At 36.1% G+C, this 22,575-nt stretch overlaps 2 protein-coding genes across 3 annotated transcripts in view; both read right to left on the reverse strand.

Annotated features, from left to right (window-relative positions):
- pcyt1bb (phosphate cytidylyltransferase 1B, choline b) overlaps positions 1 to 22,575 on the reverse strand; it is a 658,357-nt gene that overhangs the window by 447,042 nt on the left and 188,740 nt on the right. The gene's annotated exons all lie outside the window — the stretch shown is intronic.
- lars1b (leucyl-tRNA synthetase 1b) overlaps positions 1 to 22,575 on the reverse strand; it is a 60,681-nt gene that overhangs the window by 14,825 nt on the left and 23,281 nt on the right. Inside the window, exons 12-26 of one of the 2 annotated variants that reach the window (XM_087301872.1) lie at positions 22,006 to 22,082; positions 21,821 to 21,874; positions 20,034 to 20,174; positions 17,307 to 17,384; positions 16,417 to 16,502; positions 16,140 to 16,205; positions 15,985 to 16,067; positions 15,517 to 15,655; positions 12,742 to 12,954; positions 8,332 to 8,389; positions 5,981 to 6,044; positions 5,024 to 5,207; positions 4,601 to 4,691; positions 4,275 to 4,415; positions 1,979 to 2,119 (exon numbers count right to left, since the gene is read on the reverse strand). In XM_087301872.1, coding sequence (XP_087157998.1) covers positions 1,979 to 2,119; positions 4,275 to 4,415; positions 4,601 to 4,691; positions 5,024 to 5,207; positions 5,981 to 6,044; positions 8,332 to 8,389; positions 12,742 to 12,954; positions 15,517 to 15,655; positions 15,985 to 16,067; positions 16,140 to 16,205; positions 16,417 to 16,502; positions 17,307 to 17,384; positions 20,034 to 20,174; positions 21,821 to 21,874; positions 22,006 to 22,082 — 1,616 coding nt within the window. Of the gene's footprint in view, positions 1 to 1,978; positions 2,120 to 4,274; positions 4,416 to 4,600; positions 4,692 to 5,023; positions 5,208 to 5,980; positions 6,045 to 8,331; positions 8,390 to 12,481; positions 12,558 to 12,655; positions 12,955 to 15,516; positions 15,656 to 15,984; positions 16,068 to 16,139; positions 16,206 to 16,416; positions 16,503 to 17,306; positions 17,385 to 20,033; positions 20,175 to 21,820; positions 21,875 to 22,005; positions 22,083 to 22,575 lie in introns of those variants that run through there. The other variant, XR_015520661.1, reaches the window with a different exon arrangement.

Genomic DNA, 22,575 nt, shown 5'->3' on the forward strand with positions numbered 1-22,575 from the left:
AGACGTTTATGTGCGAACAACACGACAAAAAAAAAAAAAATGAAGATATGTTTTGCACAGTTTGTCGTCAGTTTGGCAAGTCAGCCATCTTTTGTTAAATCATTGAGATCTGCAATTAAATACATGCCCATTTTCCATACTGCTCCTTTTGTTTGCATTAACACTTTTACTTACTATATCTTTATTAACATTTTTTAAATATTTAAATTCTAGATTAACAGACGTAATTTTTGACACATTATTTAAAATATGGGGCTAAGAAATAGCTTTTAACCTTTTTTTTTTGTTATTTTGATGAGGCCAGTGAAAAATTTGCTAGAGCAAGTTAAAATCTGAACCACTGGCCCGATTGAACCAGTAGAAAAAAAATCCTCACGCCCCATTCACACGGGGGCTTCAGCGTCAACGCTTCTCGTTCACTTTGAATGGGTAACGTCAGCCGTTGCCGAACTGCATTGTGGATGCGTCGGCACTGCTTCAGAGGCGTTGCTCGTTGCAGAAGTTGTTACTAGCTCAACTTTTCAAGCGCCGACGGAAGCGTCAGCGAACCAGATCGCTGTGTGCAAATACACCAGCTAGACAGTGGTCTATTGCTGACTGAATTTCATTGGCTGACGCTGCTATGATGATCGCATTAGCCCCAACTTTAGACACGCCTTCAGTCAAGCGTTGCTGCCCTAGCCCCGTGTGAATGGGGCGTTCATGTTGAACCCTGAATATGGTACCTACCTACTATACAGTGTATGATTTTGGGCATTTAGGATTGTAATGTGAAAATAAGGGATCATCTAACCACAAACCTGATTCATGGCAAAAATGGAAAGGAAGGGAATGTGGCCATATACCTATTACAGTGCTTTCAATCCAAACAAATTAAAGCAAAAGTCTTTTGAACAGCTCTTTTACAGTTAAGAGCAAGAGGTATCATCCCCTGGTGATTCGGCAGAAATCTACCAACAGGGAGGATCGGCTCTTTGTAGATATTATTGAACACATTCAAAAAAAGATTCTTAATATGTGAGAATTACAGGAAATGCACTTAACAGACTGACAGTAGGATAGAATGATGAAAAACGGGAGACTTCTGGGAAAAACGTGAGGGTTGGTGGGTATGATTTTTGAATGACAAACACAAAATGCTGCCACCTACTGGTATGGAGTGTCATTTTAACTTATGCAGGCCAATATTTGTGTAGCATACATGCTGGTTGGCGATTTGCAGTGTTTTAGAACACAATATGACGCAACAAAATCACCTTCCCTTTTTACTTTGCTTGTTGTATCAAAAATATAATAAAAAAAAACATCTGATGTGTTAGACGTTACATGTTAATTAGTATTAGTATTAGGTTGAGCGATTAACCAAAATCGAATTTCAATTTGAAACGTTGTAATCAGTTAATAGCAAGACGCTGCAATATGAAATACATATTTATATATATAATTAAATATCCCCCACCCAGAGCAAATGCGTGGCGGCCGGCTGTGTGTGTGAGTCTTAATATCAAATTGAGTGAGCACACTTTCGTCCTGCCCAATCAGAATCGCATAACCGAACAACAGCCACAATATAAAAAAAAAATAAGAAAACAAAAAGGAAACCACTGACAAGTGAGATTATGGAGACTTATGCTTCAGAAGCATTAATAGACAAATTAATATTAAGGAAAACAGCATTTGTAATATGGCAATATTTTGGTTTCAAAGTCACAGACACCGAACAAAAACAAGTCAATTTTAAGAGCTGTCGCAGAATTGTTGCCACAGCTTACAGATCATTGAGCTGAAGCATGACTACAAAAGTAAATCGGAAATTAAATTTCAATCACAATATCTGTCAAAAAAATATCAATTAGATATTTTCCCGAAATCACACAGCCCTACTTAGTATACATCAAAATATATACATATGTACTGTATTTGGGATATTTGCAAAGGTGGTCCTTATTTCAAATACACAAGTCTGAAAAGGACATACCTTGCCCTTGGCTGGCTGTGAGTAGGCTTTCAGGCGAAGGCGGAGGTCATGGGCAGTGTCCATCAGATACTGTGAAGATCGAATCAAGATCTCATCCACTGGACCAGCTGTAGGCCATACAGCCTTCATTACAGTACTGCTCTATATGAAGAGAGAGAACAATAAACAGAGTTAACTGCGTGTTGCTCAGTTCTTACATTTGTCTATTTTCTTTTTTACATACACAATCATATATTTTATGGATGCACGATATATCGGCGGCCATATCGATATCGGCCGATAAATGCTATTTTTAAGATTATTGTTATCAATCCAATGTCTAAATTAGGCCAACATCTTTAAGCCAATAAATTGCGTACAAGACTGTCTGCCTCGCGCATGCGTGGGCGGAACTACTTCAGACTTGTCCAGTGCACTACAATGGAGCTCTCCTCACACTGTTTATTCCTTCAAAGTCCGTCCTTTCTTCATGTGGTATTGCTGGGCATTAAAAACTCAGTCAAGTAACCATGTTCCTTATCATTATAGATATGTTTGATTGAGTGATATTGTGTATTTTGCTTTAAATCGCATCAGGAAAAAATATTACATGTGTAAACATAACAACAAAGATGCACACGTGCTAAACAAGTTGGGTTGTTTGTAATCTAATATGATTATTTGTTCTTAACGCGTTGCTTGCCATGTGTTGTTGATGTAAGATTGTATCCACTTTGATCGCAATATTCATATTGATTATAAAGAGCGCGCATGAGGGCTGTCACCGCACACACACACACACATATATGATCTGACAGCCTTCACAACAGCACGGGGTAGAGGTGCGCCAGTCACTGAATCCAGCATAGGGGTTATCAATTCACCGCCATAGTCTGTCTTTATATTCTGCTCTGCGTTTGTCTTAACATCATCTGTGCTCAATGCTCAGGTGTTGTATCAAAATCTGACTCCGAGGGCAAATCTGCGCCTGCAGTTGAGTGAAACTCACGGTGGTTTATCCTTAACTTTTCATCGATAATTTTTCACGCAATTGACAGCAAGAACGAACACAGAAGCGTTGTCTGTTTGACAAACAGCAGCTACTAGTGTTCAACAGAATCTAAAACGCCAAATAGGATAAATCTATGCCGCATCTTCTAAAGTAATACAATCTGTATCTAGCTTTTCGCTTGTATGGTGGCTCTAAACTGCCAAAACACCTCTAAAATAACGGACATGACATATTTCTAAATATGTACATTACTGTAACACGTTTTATTCAAAAACAATTGAAATGGTTTTAGTCCTTAGCTCTTTCATTTTCATTTTATTTAAACATATATTTAACTTGCTTGTTAATTAAATCCCATTTTGTTATTTAACCTATTATTTTTATGCAACAGTCAAGTTGCATGTTAATTTGCGATGAAGAAAAACAAATAATAAATTGTTTGCATGCTGATTTATGTGAAATCGTGAATATATATATATATATATATAAATATATATATATATATATATATATATATATATATATATAATTATCTATATATATAGATATATATATATATATATATATATATATATAAATATATATATATATATATATATATATATATATATATAAATATATATATAAATATATATATATATAAATATATATATAAATATATATATAAATATATATATATATATATATATATAAATATATATATAAATATAAATATATATATATATATATATATATATATATATATATATATATATATATATATATATATATATATATATATATATATAAATATATATATAAATATATATATATATATATATATATATATATATATATATATATATATATATATATATCGGCCTCCAAGTCTGAAGAGTTATCAGTTATCGATATCGGCCAAAAAAATCCATATCGATGCATCCCTAATATATTTCAATTGCATTTGATTGTTTACTTTTCTATTTCCATAAATATATTTGGAATTTGATGTAATAAGAGCAAAACAGTAGCCAGTATAGCATTTTGGAAGAGTATGCAAAAATGGCACTAAAAATTACCCAAATAATCAGTTTAAAAAAAAAAGTGAATGCAAACACGAGTGAATCTATATATGCTCTACTTGAATCTAGGAAGGAAAATTTCTCATAATCTGAAATAGCAATACAATTAGTGCTCCTGTAAATGTAGTTAAAGGGGAAAGTAGTTTTCGCGGCTATTATATTTTGTTTAAAAAAAACACTACACTTTAGGAGTAAGCAGGCAATTTCTGGAGGAAACTGTGACTCAATGTAGAGAAGCTCTTACCTTTCCCAACAGGGACCAGGTGTGTTCACACAGATGTGGGCAGATGGGAGCCAGCAGGAGTGTTTGGTTCTCTATAAACTGAAACACGAGATCTTTGTGCATGCCCTCGATGGCCAGCTCCCTGTATTTATCCTTGGCAGCCTTTAAAGAACGAAGACATTTTTAATTACATATAGCCATGCTGCAAGTTCAAACTTTAATGTAAGGACACAACTACTTGCAGTATTTATTACTCGTGCAGATATAATTGTCACATTTCAATATACTACATACTACATTCATAGTTTATTTAAGCAATAGGATGGTGGGCTAAGTGTAAAGGGTACCTGGAATTCAAAGAAGCCACTCTTCAATGCCTCCTTGTACATCATTCTCTCATAGTGCTGATCTGTTTTAATGATGCCGGAATTCATTTCACTGCAAAAAGATATCATGCATGTTATTTAATGAAATTATGCTTTAGTAAAACAGATCACATTCAGAATAAATGAGTATAAGATTTAAATAAGTAATTAAGATCTAGATTAAAATGGCACACAGATATGGTGATCAAAATGTCTAAACGGATGCATGAATGAACATATCAAGATATGAATCATGGATAACTATATGCAGTTGAAGTCAGAATTATTAGCTCACTTTGATTTTTTTTAAATCTTTTTTAAATATTTCTCAAACAATGTGAAACAGAAACGAATCCATTTCAATGGAATGTTCCTTCCGTTTTACTGCTGCTTTTTAATTGTTACCTTATAAACACTCTGTCATTAAATGTGTCTGCAGGTCCAGTCCTTAGGTTGTCCTGATTAGCGATCATCTCCTTCACCCATTCCACCCAAGTAAAGAGACGCAGTATTCCCGCATCCGCCATAGCCTCAACAAAGTTAGCGTCCTCCACAGTGTCTCCCGCATCAGCCAAAGCCAAACGCATACCTAGCATACACACAGACATTGAGAGTATTGGAAATCATAATCACTTGACTATTAATTTATGTATTAAAGCAGGGGTGTCAAACTCAATTCCTGGAGGGCCGAAGCCCTGCACAGTTTAGTTCCAACCCTGCTCCAACACACTTACCTGTAGGTTTCAAACAAGCCTGAAGGACTCAATTAGTTTGATCAGGTGGGTTTAATTAGGGTTGGAACTAAACTGTGCAGAGCTGCGGCCCTTTTAGAACTGAGTTTGACACCTGTGTATTAAAGCCATATAAGCAGCAATGGCTATATTCATATTCATATTCATAACACTTGTACTTGATACATCATATACAAGCACAACTATTTCTTAAAAATCATGCACTGTACAAAAAAAAAAACACAAATTAAAACAATAATAGAAAGTCAGAGATCTTCCAATTTGATCAATCATAAATATTCCTCCACATGACACCTTTTTAAACATTTCCTTACAATTATATCCTGAATAAAAATATTTTCTAACATCATTTAAAAATGTACATTCTATTTTTTAAAAAAATATTGTCAATATGATTATTTGATCAATACTTTTGTCGTATACTTCTCATATATATTCAAAGACAAGAACAAACAAGAAAGCAAGATGCTGATCTACATAAATCCTTACAGGCATAGCGATTAGATCTTTTCTTTTTCTGGAGCTAAATAAAGCAGCCTGATGCTATAACAGTCTGACCGCATGTAAAGTGTTTGGCCTTCCAATGAGCCAGCATTTATAAAGGCCTTACCATCTGCTGAAAACTTGGCAATGGCTTGACTCAAAGTGAGAAAGTTGCCAGTGGATTTGGACATCTGGTGGGTATAAACACAACTAATTAGATAGCTGAAACGGCCAACCACAACATGCATGTTGATAAATGCAGAGAAACATCTTAAAACAATTCTCGTTAACTCAAATACAGCTGCCAAATGGCAAAAATAAGAAAAGAAAACACTTTCAATTCATCACTGCAATTACTGAAATAAAAGAAGTTGATGTTGTATTTCTGCAATTCATATAAAAAGATCAAATGAAAATGATAACAAATATTAAAATGATACATAACTAAAATATGAGTGTTCTCTCAGCCCAATTACAAATTTGTATTTATTTTACTTTTTTTTTTAAACCAAGACATCGGCCCCATTTCAGAAAGGAGGTTAAGTGATAACTCAGAGTATGTTAACCCTAAAATGAGAGAAACTCTGGGTTTTCCGTTTTAAAATGGCAGGTTTGTCAAACTGGAGAAAGCAGGGTAAGTTAAGCCTGTTTCTGAAAGAGCGGTAACTTTAACTCAGAGTCAGTTACCGTGGTAACTTTCTCTGTGAAGCTAACCTGGTCAGGAGCAGGTTTTATTCTCTAAACTTACGAGTTTCTGTCCGTCTCCTCACCTTTTTTTAAAGACGAAGAGGTGTTTCTCGCCTAAGCCTTATGTTTCAATCCACCTATTTTTGTGTGTATTTTGGAGATGCGCATAAAAAAATAAAACAAAAAAATAAAAAATAAAAAAAAATCGGTCGATGGAAATAACTTTTGAAAACGCATAAAAAACAGTTTATCTTGAGTAGGATAAACGTTTCAAAAGATGCGCATAAACTGTCATGAAAACACTTTTACTGAACAAATTCCCGTATGTACATTACAAGTTTGTTTTAAGAGATCGTGTGATGATGAAAATATGTGGGAATGGACAAACCAGCAGGCTGAGCGCACTGTAAAACATCTGAAATGTTGTTTCGGTCATTTCAGTATCAGTGTTATCATATTATTAAAGACCTCCAAAGCGTCTGGAGCATGTCAAGAGTGTCTGTTCTCCGCATCTCATGGCTTTAAACACCACCACGCATTCATTGTGTGTCGGCATTGTCTTTTGAGGTGAAAGTCATTTAATAAATGAAGAAAACATTTTACAAGAATGGCTTGTCCTCTTTTAATAAATAATTATCTTAAATTCACTATCCTTCAACAGGGATATCTACTGTGACTGGATTAATGGCATTATTACTTGTTCTAAAAACTATTGTTTAGTTCTGCTTACATTCAAAATGTCAACCTCCACCACTTGATCAATAATAAAGGCAGACACACAAGTGCACTTTACATCTATTAATGCTAATCTCTTTTTTCAGATGTTGCCATGGTGACTCTAATATCTGTGCTCCATTGATAATGCCTTTATATAGTCGCAGTGTATGCACTTAACTCTGAGTTAAGGCCTACTTACACTATGCCATTCCTACCGTGCCCAGGCTCGTTTCCCGGATCATTTAATAAATGTGAGTGCGCTAAATCGGGCTCAAGAACGGTTCACTTGGCCGGCCCTGGCCCGGTTGGAAGAGGTGGGCCTGAGCACGGTTCACTTGGGGTACGTTTGTAGTGCGAGTGCTAAACGCTCCAAAGCCCAAAACTGAAAGAGAGACGTGACTTTTAAGGGACTGTTTCATATAGATTTATTAATCATTCTTACTGTTCAATGAACGCAAACTGCCTTAGTTTAATAAATACGCAAACCCCTCACTGCACGACAGCTGCACCTTTAGCAGACCTCCTCATTCCTGAAGCACAAGAGCTTTATGATTGTTTATGAGCGCCAAAAGTGGCGGATCTGTTCGATGAAATATCTGACTGCGTGTCCCCGCATCCCTAAGGACTGTTTGCTGAAATATTTGACTGCATGTCACTGCATAACAAACGACTAAAACATTATAACTAGAGAAATCTCCACTGTCCTGAGCGAGAGAGCTCACTGAACAGTGCAGCATCGATGACGTAAGGGTGCCCAGGCCCGAGTGTAGTGTGAGTGCGGGCCGTCAGGGGAGACGGGAGTGGGGACAAGCGTGCTTTGGCTCGATTCGAGGCATCTGTACATAATGTGAGTACGGCCTTAGTCTACTCCAACTTGATTGACCTAACTCAAATCCGCTATTCTGAAACCGAAGTTTTGAATCTCTCGATAAGTCAACTCAGAGTTCAAGTTTAAACTCTGAGTTGGTTGAACCTCCTTACTGAAACAGGCCCATTATCTGCGTAATTTATTTCAGATTATTAAAAACCCAATAAATGTTTACATGACAATTACATAAGAAAAAAAGAACTCACCTTTTCAGAGTTTAGCAAAAGATGACCATTGGCACGTACAGCTTGCGGCCATTTTCCACTATAAAGAAAAAGATAAATAACATTTCCATGTAAATGAAAAAGTGCATCAATGCAGAACTAAAATAGCAGTGTGACTGACAGCCATAATATACAGTTGAAGTCAGAATTATTAGCCCCCTTTTGATTTTTTGTTTCTTTTTTAAATATTTGCCAGACAATGTTTAACAGAGCAAGGAAATTTTCACAGTATGTCTGATAACATTTTTTCGCCTGTAGAAAGTCTTATTTGTTTTATTTCGGATATAATAAAAGCAGTTTTACATTTTTTAAAAATCATTTTAAGGACTAAATTATTAGCCTCTTTAAGCTAAATTTTTACGATAGTCAACATAACAAACCGTCGTTATACAATAACTTGCCAAACTACCCGAACCTGCCTAATTAACCTGATTAACCTAGTTAAGTCTTTAAATGTCACTTTAAGCTGTATAGAAGTGTCTTGAAAAATATCTAATAAAATATTATTTACTGTCATCATGACAAAGATAAAATAAATCAGTTATTAAAAATGAGTTATTAAAACTATTATGCTTAGAAAAGTGTTCTCTATTAAAATTTTCTCTACATTAAACAGAAATTGGAGAAAAAAATAAACAGCGCAGCTAATAATTCTGACTTCAATTGTATTTAAAAAATACAGTTAAAAATTTTTTTTCTTTTTTTTCCTACTAGGAAGTCAATTGTTACAGCTTTCCTACATTTTTCAATATATCTTCTTTTGTATTAAATAACGCTACGGTTTGTTACAGGTTAACGACTAAATGATGCAAGAATTTTCTGTTTTGGATGAACTATCCCATCAATTAGTCCAGGAAAATAAAATAGCATTAACATTTTGATGCAATTAACCAACCAGTCCCACCCTCACCCATGTTGTTACATTTCATACAGTGATGAACATGAAGCATAGCTGCAATTAAGCAGATTTGTGCTCCTAAAAATCAAGATACTGTAACAAAAACATAAATAAAAACCAAAACACTAGGGTAATTCAGTTGTTTGAACAAATCCAATATCTCTATAAGACATTACCTCCACCTGCTGGCATTTCCAGAGTACTTCGTTAAACAAAAATATTTTTATATTTTCAGTGGATAAAAAAACTCAATCAAAATAAAGAGATTACAACACCATCATGTACTCACACTTACTCATCAATTCAAACCAGTATGAATCTATTTCTTTTGCGGAACATATACATACACAGACACACACTCATGAGACAGTATTTAAGAATCAAAGTGCACTCCAAAAATACTAATAAATATTTATGCATTCAGCGTCACAGAGGCCTTCAGAAAACTTTATATTATTCTAATTTGCAGCTTCATTATGAGCAGCAAGAACATATAATTGTAATTACGTTTGTGATGGTGCTTTAGAATGGTACAGCATCAGTTTCCACAACAGAAGCAGCCTAAAAGTTTTAACACTGATTATAATAATAAATTCGAGCAAGAGATCATCATATTACACTGATTTCAGATGGATCTTGAACGTAGTAATGATTCTGAAAATGCAGCATTAAATAAGAAATAAATAAAAATTGAAACTTCTTGATTTTCATTTGTAATACCAGTAATATTTTATAGCTTACCTGTTTTACTTTATTTGTCATCAAATTACAAGTTACTGATTCTAAACTTATGATATGTATTGTATATATACACACAGTATTTGTATACAGTTGAAGTGGGAATTATTAGCCCCCTGTTTATTTTTGCCCCAATATCTGTTTAACGTAAAGAAGATTTTTTTTTCAACACATTTCTAAACATAAGGTTTTTTTTATATACTTTATTTTTATTTCTTTTAAGGAGAGAAGAAAATAAATAAATAAATAAAACAAGGGGAAAATTTTTTTAAAGGTTGGTTAAATTTTTTTTTAAATTTTGTAAGTAATACAATAAAACAACAGAACTTAAATGAACGGCTGACAGGTCACATATCTCCTTACAGGTCACATGAACAAATACATATATAAATCAGATTACACTCTGTAAAGGCATAAGTACAATCTATTTCTCCCAATATTGCAGGTATTTGTCCATTTGTAGTTTTAGGAAAAAGTCATCCTCTCCATATTTTGAACATTAGATATGATATCCAACCATTCAGATTTTGTAGGAGGTTCCAGTTGTAGCCACTTTCGAGTCACAGTTTTCTTACTGGTTGCTAGGAGTATTTTTAATAAGTACTTGTCTTTTACCGTTAGGTTGGCTGCAATATTTCCCAGATATCTAAACATAAGTTTTAATAACTCATTTGTAATAACTGATTTCTTTGGATCTTTGCCATGACAACAGTCCATAATATTTTACAACATTTTGTTTAAATACAGGTATTTAGATCAGAGATGTCTAAAATTAGGGCTTGCGGGTCAAAGTTAGCTCATTGTAAGCTTTGATTTTTGACTATTCTCGGTTTAACTTTGGAGACTTTGAGATCGTCCTCCTTGTTCAGTCGTGTCCTTTATTTTAATGTATGCAAGTGCCATAAACGTGTCAAAGTTTACCATAGTACCGTAAAATCAATCTGCTGCGCTTACTAACTCTAATGCTGTGATGTTAATCTAGTATAATAACCCCAGGGTTTGCAATCCAATGGAGGGCTGATGACTTTATTTGCATGTTTTTATGTAACTATTAAGTATTAGGTATATATTAAATTTATTACAAGTTAAAAACTATTTTTTATATTCTGCAGGTTATGGATAAAATGATAATTCTAATGGTTTAATAACATATGAGATTTTTGGAAATCAACAAGCGACCACCTTCTCATTGTTTCGTGACCCCCCCAGGGGGTCCCCACTTTAAAAACCACTGCTGTAGACAATCGGAAAAAAAATAACGTAAGGGGGCTAATAATATTGACCTTAAAGTGCACAGTTTACCGCTTTTTTATGATTTAATATTAATATTATGGATCTTCTGAGTGTGCCAGTTTAGGTTCAGTTCAGGTGTTTTTATTATAATGTGTTAAAAGTGTTGTGGGCGTGTACACAGCTCGCTGTTTTAGGGGCGTGTTGCTTTACATGAAAATTATATTCGGCTTCCCGCCCAACATAACAAGGGGGCGGAGCCAAGAGCTCCCCGGCTCTGTGTTTGCAACTGACAGGCTGACAGAGAGAAGCGACATGAATGAGAGAACCAGCCTTCAGCCGTACATGTACGACTCGGACAGACCAAACAGAGAATACAAAATTACTGTCTCTGTATAGTTTTACAGCCAACTGTGTGCTAGTTTCAAGTGCCGAGCTTGTACACCGTAACTAATAACCACGCACACTGAATTAACTTTGACTGAGGCACCGGATGCACTTCTCGAAGCCGCGACACGGCACACCAGACACTCTCAGTGGCGCGGCAGAAACATGAAGTGTCTTGAATCGTCGCGCCACGCAGCGCCATGCATTCCAGGCCTCCAAACACAGGCCTCCACCAGGGCAAACCCAACGGCACCCATAGCCGACAGAAACCTACACCCAGAACGAAATGCACAGCGCCGTGCATAGAGGCGCTTCTGGTGTGCGACCTGCAGGCACATTCGTTATTTTATTTTCATTGGAGAGACGCGCACATGAGGCAACGCGCTTGCACTTTTCCAGCTGCACCTAGTTAAGATCAGAGGGAGCTTCTGTGATGCGACCGGCTGAAGTTTAAGGTAGATGCAATAAAAAGTACACATTTGCAAACCCACCAAAAGGTACAAACAATAACTCTGATTAGAGTGATAATGTGGAGAATATTGATCTTGTGTTGAGCCCAATGAGCCTTGCATCTGAAAATAGAGCAAGGGTGTTCCTTTAGTGATATCGCTTTGCCTCACACGCTGAAAATGGCGGACGTGAAACAACAAACTATGGATATGGTGATTGGTGACGCGCCTGTCAATCAATATTGGTGGGTGGGGGGACCGCACTGCTACGTCAAGTTGCGGTCGGTCTGAAAACTGCTCCAATTGGTCCACTTATTTTTATGTTGTTAAATTGAAAAAAAAAAAGGACTGTGTGTGTGTATATCACCCCAATATGACGGTCTATTCACTACACCCACACACATCTAAACAAACAGCTCGAAAAGTAGATTTTTCACCATAGGTGCCCTTTAAATGGTTTTTAAACATGCTTTTATTCTTGCCGAAATACAGTCTTACTTCACTTTCTACAGAAGAACAAACATTATAAGAAATGCTGTGAAAAATTCCTGGCTCTGTTAAACAATTTGGGAAACTTGAAAGTGTAGTGTACTTGAAAGTGTACTTGAAAAAGAAGATCTTAGCTCTTAACAAAAAAAAATCCACTAAATGCTATTGAGTCTCTACATGCTGTACATGAAAGCGGTTTACCTGTCATTGGGCCACATGGCTACATGATTGTAGAGATAATAGGAGAGATGGTTTGGCACCAGATCTTTTCCCGATACTCTGACGTCTACAGGGTACCAGAACTCAAACTCCCGTCTGAGCTTCAGCAGATGCTCCTTCGGGATGTCCGTCTTTGGGAAAGGTGATGTTTTGAAGAAGATGTAATCCCACACCTCCCTCGTCATCTGCTGGGGTCTGAAGGGAGGAAATGTTTTTCTGTATCATTGTCTCGATGTGCTATTTTTACTCGAGTAAAATTGAACCACACACAGTATAGATGCTCAGGAACATGTCATTTCGGTTTTCAGTCAAATTTACAGTGAGGCTTTTTTTTATGGATTTATTAAAATATAAAAGTATAATAAAGCATCTATTTTTAAATGCATAGGAAATCATCCTTAATACTGCTTGGTATGCTAAAGCATGTGAGGATTTTCAACACAATCTCACAGCAATTCGTAACTTTTTGATTTAGTGGTTAATTCGTATGAATTCGTACGATCTAATTCGTACAATTTAGTACAATTTGCTCATCCACCAATGATGGTTGGGTTAAGGGGTGGGGTTAGGTGCCACACCTCCTTTTTAAAAGCGTACAATTTCGTACGACTGAACTCGTACGAATTCGTACAAATTAGCCACTAAACTGGCAAAACGTAAAATACTACGTTTTCACGTGAGATCAGGCTGGGATTTTATATGCAATGCAATCTAATGTATTTGTTATTTTAATGCCATGTCGGCAACCAGGGCTATTTTCATAGAAAGAATGTTTAAAGGGGTGGTCCACTACGATATCATATGTTAAACTTTAGTTGATGTGTGATATAGCTGTGTGAACATAAACAGCATCTCTGAATGTAAAATGCTCAAAGTTTAATGCTAAGGGAGACCTTGGTTTTTACAGAGTTAGCCTAGCAAAGCCCTCAATGAAAGAATTTTGGGGACTGCAAAAAAAATACTTTCGGGCCAATGAGATCATAAATGTACTTTTACCGCGCATACACACTGCGCAGCTAAGGGGCGCAGTAGCTTTACAACAGAGAGAGAGCTAAAATTCTGTCCAAAGGCTGGTATTTCCACAGAGCTTCCTCTGTTTTTGTATTTGGGCTTCCAAAGGACATGACACAAAGACAGAAGTGCTTACAGTTCAATATTAATTATGTTTCAGAGAGTTATAAAATAAATAGCAAGCATGATTTGACAAAACACAGCAACAGAATCTCTCCCAGTTCAGTGCTGGATTCGGATAAAATCTCCTCAAAGAAGGAGCAGCTCCAACAAGCAGAAGCTGTGAACTCTTGAGCCATGACCTGTAAGTGTTTTATTTGTTAAAATTGATCATGACATGCACAGTGTCTAGCCTTAACGATATGTTGTAGTAAAGATGTAAACAACTGGAAATGCTGTTTGGCACCGCTAACGATTGAGCTAAAAATTCATATTTATCAGTCAAACTGCTGTAAACACGACTGTGCGGTGTTTCTCTATATTCAAATTTGTTGACAAAAAAAGAGAAGGGGGGGGGGTGTAAAGAAATTCTTAATAGCTAATAATTGTCAATTAGCATCAACTAATTGCAACTAAAAAAATAATATTTACTGCAGTACTACAGTATTTAGTCTTGTATATAATAAGATCACAATCACTAGACTATCACAATTATTATCTACTGAGATTAGCATACATTTGAATTGCATTTAACATTTAAACAGTGGTTCTATTTAAACCAATTGTTTTATTACAGATGTATTCATATATACAGTGCTCAGCATAATGGAGTACAGCGCATTTAGAAAATTTATATTTTTATCCATTTCTCAACGAATATAGGAAATGTATTTTGGTGCATTTAGATAAAACATATATTTATTACAATATAATTTTAGTCACAAAACATATTTAGAAATAAAAAAAAACAATACAATTAAATTCAAGTAAAATATTAATATATATTATTACAACCTACAAAATTTTAACTACATTTTTCAATTTTTCAAAATACATTAAGGTGTACTAATTTTTAGACCGTTATCGAGAGTTATTTTGTTAGATAAGCTCCAAATTTGGCTTCAGTACTGACTAATCTAATGCATCCACCTAATTTTCGCCGACGAGCGGCGCAGTCATTTGAATCTTTTTGGCTCAAGACTTCCGGTCTCATTCACTTCCATTCATTTTTAGGCATTAAAAACTGCTCGTTTCGCTGATGTTGCGTACTGATATTTTCTTATTATACTATTCTCCTTGTTCTGTATAGTCAGGCAAAATTTGTTTGTAGAGCAAGTAGTTTGACTGTTTTCTGCAGTTTATTTTCAGTTTATCTTAAGTCGTATAGTCGACTGAATCGGAAGTTCTACAACAATCACGAAAACAGGCACACTTCCGCATTTTAGAATAAGGTCAATATGCACAAATATAATAACGTATAGCTTCCTATTAAAAATATGAATTGAGAAGAGAGATTTGTGAGGGGTGTACTCGTATATGCTGAGCACTGTATATATAATGTATTTATCAGGCAAAATTATTATGATCACCCCAGCCTGAAGTACTGAGTGTGCCCTGTGTCCTATTCACACACAGAGCAGAACACATGGCAGTGAGTAAATATGAATTATTTCCTTCTTAGCTGAACTTCTTACCTGATCTACAAAATGTAATATTACAAATGACATAGAATTGTCAAGTTTAATCTAGCCTTTACATTGATTTTTATTTTTGATTTCTAGCTATTTTTGGAAGAGCAAATAATACCTGATTCCCAGTGGCGAAGGTCCTTGTCCACTGAGGACCCCTCCCTGGAGGAGATGTGCCACGGTGTAGTAGGCCATATAGATGGTGGAGTCGGACAGGGACTCAATGAGCCATTGTTCATCCCATGGCAACCGGGTTCCTATGGGAACAAAACACATAAAAGAACTCCAAAAATCAAAGGTTCTCTCAAAGGAACGCCGAGAAAATTGCTGATGATATCGCTGAGTGGTTTGGGGGCAAAAGAGGAGCGTGGAATAAGAGCATTACAAAATAAATACAGATGGGCCTTGTCCTTACAAAAAGACATTATTTAAGATAAGCTTCACACAAAGGTGCCCATATGAGGGGATTTTAAAATCATGTGTGGAAAGGAAACTTTGTGCAGCCCACGAATTACAGTTCATTACAAAAATAAATAATAAGAGAGGAAGATGACAACACACTGCAGAGACTTTCAGCCAGTCTTACCTAATCCATACGTTCTGGAACAGGCGTGCTCCTGAAGCCAAGCCAACGTTGCTTCAAAGTTCTTTCTGGTTTCATCACAGAACCTGAAAAGCAAAGCAGTGTTCACACAGCAGCCCTCTGGTAAATCGCCCAACGCCATAAAGTGTGAGACTTACGTCTCCAGATGCTCCAGGACACCGTGAGCCTGCTTTTTCCATTCCTCATTGCCATAATCCAGATACCTGCCAGATAAAGCTAGTCACTGTCTGGTGACTCAAATCAAACAGGGATACCCCTCAAGGCAAGTCATAGCAATAAAAAAAGTACTAGAACACCACTAAATCATACTGAACTGCAAGTGTACTGTAGATACAACAAGACAGTAGTGGAAGCCATCAGGTATTCTTAATCAAGTACAACCATATGTAGCATACGAGAGTTTTCTGCACTAACCACTGGTCACACAATGCCACAACACACTCGTCTGCAGACCGAGATAACACCTGCTTCTCAGGCTCCATGTAAATCAGTGCTTCACCCTAAGAAAAAAAGTTAAAAAAAAACATAAAATGAAATGTGGTAAGACCAAGTTTGTTTTTTGTATTTTAAAAATAAAGAAAGAAATGGAATGATACCAATAACCATTTTTCAAAATTATATGTTCAGTCATTTACCCTACAAACCAACTGTACCATTTTTCATTTAGGGAACATTTTCATAACAATGATGTACTAAAATCAGGAAGAATTCTTTGTATTTTAGAAAGGTTTTGTACACAGAAAACGATGTTGTCAAAACAATCCTTTTTCACATGGATCGGTGAAAATTACTAAAAATGTAGCACACATTCCAAGCCAGAAGCTGGCAACCTTACTTTGCAAGTAGACACTTGTTCTGCTATTTTTAGCACCACTGATGCATTAGTTGTCAATTTCCCATGCTCAAACATTAAAAATGTTATGGCCCGTTTCCACGTTGCGGTACAGTTCGCTTCGGTACGCTTTTATGGCTATTTCTACTGTCAAAAGATACCTAAAAGCGAACTGTACTGTACCACTTTTTGGGTACACTTTGCAAAGGTTACCTAGCCCAGCAAAAGGGTACCAAAAGGCGAAGCTAGACGTGCAGCTGAACGCTATTTGTTTACAGAGATCTGTCACTCGCTCGTGCAGCTAGCCAGAAGGAAAACAAAGGTACCCATACATAACCGAGACATTACATCGTAATAATATATACAGGGTGGACCATTTATATGGATATTAAAAAGTTTTAATAAACCATTTGAAAATATGATTTATGGTACTATTATGTTCTTTATCAGTCTGGAAATAAGATCAACCAACCTTTTCCACCATCATTTTCTGAATGGGCTTCTTCACATCCTGGACCTTCTGTCCTTTGAAACCTTCCACCAACATGATCTGACAAAACAAATAAAAAATGGTTTAGATGTTCATGTGTAGGAATATGCAGTTACACAGGACTCAAAATAAATAAACTAAGGCTAATTCACACTTTAAGTGATCTGGGTCATTATTAAACACAAATCCATCTAAATACAAGACAACCCATGATGTTTATATCTGTCAATCATTAATAAATGCAGGGTTCCTCTGGTCTAGTAAAAGGTCCGACCCTTCCTATCTGAACATGCAGCTCAACTCCTTGTTCAAGCTCTTATTCTCTCCAGACTGGACTATTGCAACTCTCTACCAAACCTCTTCAGCTGCTTCAGAACGCAGCAGCACAAGGGGTCTTTAATGAACCTAAAAAAGCACATGTCACTCCGCTTCTCATCCGTTTGCACTGGCTGCCAGTTGCTGCTCGCATCAAATTCAAAGCTCTGATGTTTGCCTACAAAGCGACTTCTGGCTGCACTCCTTATCTGTTTTCACTTCTGCAGATTTATGTGACCTCCAGAAACTTGCGTTCTGTGAATGAACGTCGCCTCGTGGTTCCATCCCAAAGAGGGAAGAAATTACTTTCCCGAACTCTCGCATTCAATTTGCCCAGTTGGTGGAATGAACTCCCTAACTGCATCAGAACGGCAGAGTCACTCGCTGTCTTCAAGAAACAACTAAAAGCTCAACTATTTAGTCTCCACTTCCCTTCCTAATCTGCAATTGCCTCTCAGGCTCCACCGCTAACAGTACTACAAAAAAATTTTAAATTAAAAAAAAATATATAATAAATTACTAATGTTTTGCTTCTTACACTTTACACTAAGCTCTCTAAGAGCTAGACACTAGCTCTTGTTGTGCTCGGCTTGAGTTTTCTCGGGTCTAGCACTTGTTTTCTGTCATTGTGTGCGTCTCTACGTGCGCGCTGTCGTAGGTGCGCGCAGACAATGTGTGCTCCCACTTGATGCAGGCACGCGGCATCTGTGCGTGCTTGGGATGCGCGCTCTTGTACTTGTGTTTGCGTTTTGTTCTGTCGGCATCGCGCTGTTTTATTCTCAGCCTCTCAGTCTGGTTGGTTTTGGTTTCGGCTGGCACCAAACTGAAACATGCGCGTTGCTTATGTGAGCGCAAGGTAAGGTGTTAATTTATCGTGTGCTCGTGTCTTGCGTCTATGTTTGTGTTGTCCAAGCACGTGGATCTGTGTTTACATTGTGGCCGCGTGCTTCAGTCTTGTCTTTTATTGTGAACGCGAGGTTAATGAGTTCCCTCATTGGCTGCGTGTTCTAGTCTTGTTTTATGTGAGCACATGGCTAGTGTTGTTTTTGTGTCATGTGCTCTCCTGTCTATTGTGTAGTCCCACCCTCTTTGTAAACCCATTATTAGTTTATTAGATTTTTCTGTTTAACTCCTGTTTGTTCACCTGTGTGTTAATTTACTTCTGCTTATATTCTCCTCATGTCTGCTGTCCTGTGTCAGTTTGTCATTGTATGTTGCCTTGTCTTGTTTTATGTTGCCTTGTTTCAGTCCTGATCCCTGCCTGCCTTTCCATCCTTGTTTGTTTTGATTGTTCATTTGTTTTATTAATGTTTTCCCTCTTGTGGTTGTTTATTTTACCTTTTAATTTATTCGATTAATAATAAATAACTATTCAATCTGCACTTGGGTCCTCGCTCCTTTTTCTCCAAACCACGATCAAGACACAAGTACCAACATTACTTTGAGATTTCAATATCTGTAATAAAAGGGTATAATTGATTGACCATCTGCAGCTTCCCGCATGAAATATAGCCAAAACTTTTGTATGTTCTTAGCATTGACATTAAAGAAGACGAATAAGCTTATTTCAAATCGTTTTAAACACTGTCTGGTTGTGTGCTTGCTCTAAAATTAATTTCGGGTCATTTTTTGCCTAAAAAAAAAATCTTACTGACTGCAGCTTTAAGAAGGAAAATTACAGCAAGTAAAATAACTATTGAACATGTCATGATTTGTCCTTTAAATAAAGTGTAAATATAAAATATTTTTTTAATTCCAAGAACATTAGCTGTGTGTAAAAACAAGGAGAAAGGACAGAACTACTGAAATTTATTTAATGCTTTGTATAAAATGCTTAAGTTATGACAGCTTCAAGACACATCTTCTATGGAGAATGTGATCTTTTTTCCCCAGATAATCAATAGAGTAAAAAAAATCTTGACTGTTCTGTGGGTCTCGTCTATCAACTCTGATCTGAAGTTCTAATTTTAAAGTCATGTGAATGGCCATGCCATTCTAACAGCTTTTTTTTTCTTTTTCTAAAATCCGAGTTTTTTTTTTTGGCTGTGTTTGGGATTATTGCCTTGCTGAAATGTCCAACCAGTTTTCATCTTGGTAATGTAGGTGTTGGGGCTGAAGCAGATAATATTAATGTACGGGGGTGAAGGTTGCTTTCTAACTACTAAGAGATTTTAACTGCTGTCTGGGCATTCCATGACTTTTCACACCTCCTTTCATGCGTTTAACTAATTAATTTTGTTTTCTTTGTATGTATGGGTTACATTGGTTGGTACTAACATCTGGTGAAATTTGGAAAACAACAGCACCTTTAAAAATCTGTTCTCTGAAAATAAACGGAGATACTTGTTTTTACCTGCTGTATGTGTTTGTGTGTTGGTGTTCAGTTGGTCTTACCCCTTCGTAAAAACCCTTGAGGTAGACCTTCTCCTTAGCCTCGGCCAGTTTCTCTCTGTCATTCTGGCTTTGGATCTTCAGTTCATCGCACACCAGTGGAGCTGACAGATTCCCATACCCTGGAATTTCAATGATGGGAACCTGGTAGAACAAACCAATAAGCCACTTTAGACTAGGGTTGGGCGATGTCGACCAATTTGGCATGGTACGATGTTTGATGTGAAACATCGCGATGGCATCCCCGCATTGTCTTTGTTTAACCCATAACCAAATCATAAATAAAGATAAATTTACACACAAACTACCACCTGTCAATCACTTTTTTCCACAGGACTTGACTTGGCATGACAAGTCAGAGTGATCTGTGTCGTTATAATGGCGTCGACAAACTTGGTTGGTAAGAAAAAGGTGCACAACCAACAGCAACTAACAGTATCAGAGGTTTACACTTAAATGACTAAGTACAAGCCTGAAAACGAAAGATTGATGCAGGGTACTGATGCTGTGACACGTTACCTGATAGATTCAAAAGGCCAAAGAGTCATTAGATGGAGACAAGATTAACTAAATATCACATTTACCAACTATAGTGAGACGTGATCAGGGAATTCAGGAAATTTTCACAGCATGTCTGATAAAGTTTTTTCTTTTGGAGAAAGATTTATTTGTTTTTTTTTCGGGCTAGAATAAAAGCAGTTTTTAACTTTTTAAAACCATTTTAAGGTCAAAATTATTAGCCCCATATTATTTTCTAGCCTACATAAATATGAAAAACCACTGCTTTTATGTCTTCTTCATCTCGGGAGGCTTTTTCAGTTCATGCATAACAATTTGCTTTTGTATAATGTTATTATTATTAGCAGTATTATTTATTATATCCATATTTATATTTGTTTTATTAAAAACAAGCTTAGATTTGCCCACCTGTCAGGTTTTAGACCATATGGGGCACATATGGGTGTATTAGGAGATAACTCAAACTTTTTGAACACACTTTGTTATTATTGTTCATTTATTCGTTTGCTGGAAATTAGAACTGAATTTAGAAATAGTTTTGAAACGAATATTTGCGCTTAACAAACGCAATTAATTATTTATAGACTAATTGATGTCTGTGCGTTTCCCTATCCAAGAGCGAAAGTGAAAGTAGATGGATTATCTCTCATTCTTCGCGCAGTAGATGCTCTGTTTAACAGTTTTCTGTTGCTAGTGAAATGCTTAGTTTTTCCACTTAAGACTTACTTTACGTCCTGTAAATAGCGAATGCGCTCTTGGCGCGACGCAGCTGGCTCTTAAAGGGAATGGGAGATGAGACTCAAATTGGTTTATTCTCAAAACACACATATAACTCATTAAGAAAATAAACTCAACCCTTTTAGACCATGCGCCACAGCGCAAAGTGCATTTTCCCATCCGTAAATTAGCAAAAATGCGTTCTGACACGCCCTGAAAGCGTTTGCGCCCTGCGGTTTGCGCTCTGCGCATGGACCGTCAAAATAGAGCCCTTCATGTTTAAACGTTCAAGTAAATGTCATTAAAAATTACAAAATAAATCCCACACTCTTTTAACGAGTTTCACGGTGTAGTGCATATTTTAGATAAAAATCTACGTTTGAGTCAAGTTAGAATTGTATAAAGCTAAAACAATATTCATTTTATTTCAATTAGGTGTGCAGTTATACTGCAATGGCAAAGCTTAAATTAAAGCAGCTTTAAAGCTTTACATTTTTAAAGTCTTATTTTTCAGCACTGGGCTCTTTAATAAATAAATAAAATGAACTGCTTACCGGCTCAAATGGTAGCACCATAAAATCTTGGATTCCATACTTCTCTCTCAATGCCTGAAAAAAATGTTCAGAGTATTTGTATTAGGTACATTCATCTTATCTGAAATGCAGTCATCTCGAAATACACTAAGAAAATTTAAACTCTATAGAAAATTAAATGAAATGCCATAAAACAAGCAAAACACCTGTTTCTTTTTAATGTCCCTTAGAGCTGCAATATCATCCGGTGCATCTGACGGCACACTGGTGACGACTCCAGTTCCTGTGAAGACAAGTGAGATTTCAACAACATACCATGATGACTTAACCCTGGCATTATCTTAGAATTCTGCATACACCGTTGACCCTTCAGGTCAAAATATAGCATATACTGTTATAGTTCTTCTTTCTTTTTTAAATATTTCCCAAATTATGTTTAACAGAGCAAGGAATTTTTCACAGTATGTCTGATAATATTTTTTCTTGTGAAGAAAGTCTTGTTTGTTTTATTCCGACAAGAATAAAAGCAGTTTTTAATTTTTTTTTAAACATTTTAAAGGTCAAAATTATTAGCCCCTTTAAGCTATATATTTTTTCAATATTGTAAAGCAATGATTTGTTCTGTAGACTAACTTGCCTAATTACCCTAATTAACCTAGTTAAGCCTTTAAATGTCACTTTAAGATGTATAGAAACATCTTGAAAAATAGTCAAATATTATTTACTGTCATCATGGCAAAGATAAAATAAATCAGTTATTAGAAACGAGTTATTAA

Source organism: Danio rerio, chromosome 21 (genome assembly GCF_052040795.2).
Source record: "Danio rerio strain M-AB ecotype USA chromosome 21, GRCz13ab, whole genome shotgun sequence".
Lineage (NCBI taxonomy): Eukaryota > Metazoa > Chordata > Actinopteri > Cypriniformes > Danionidae > Danio > Danio rerio.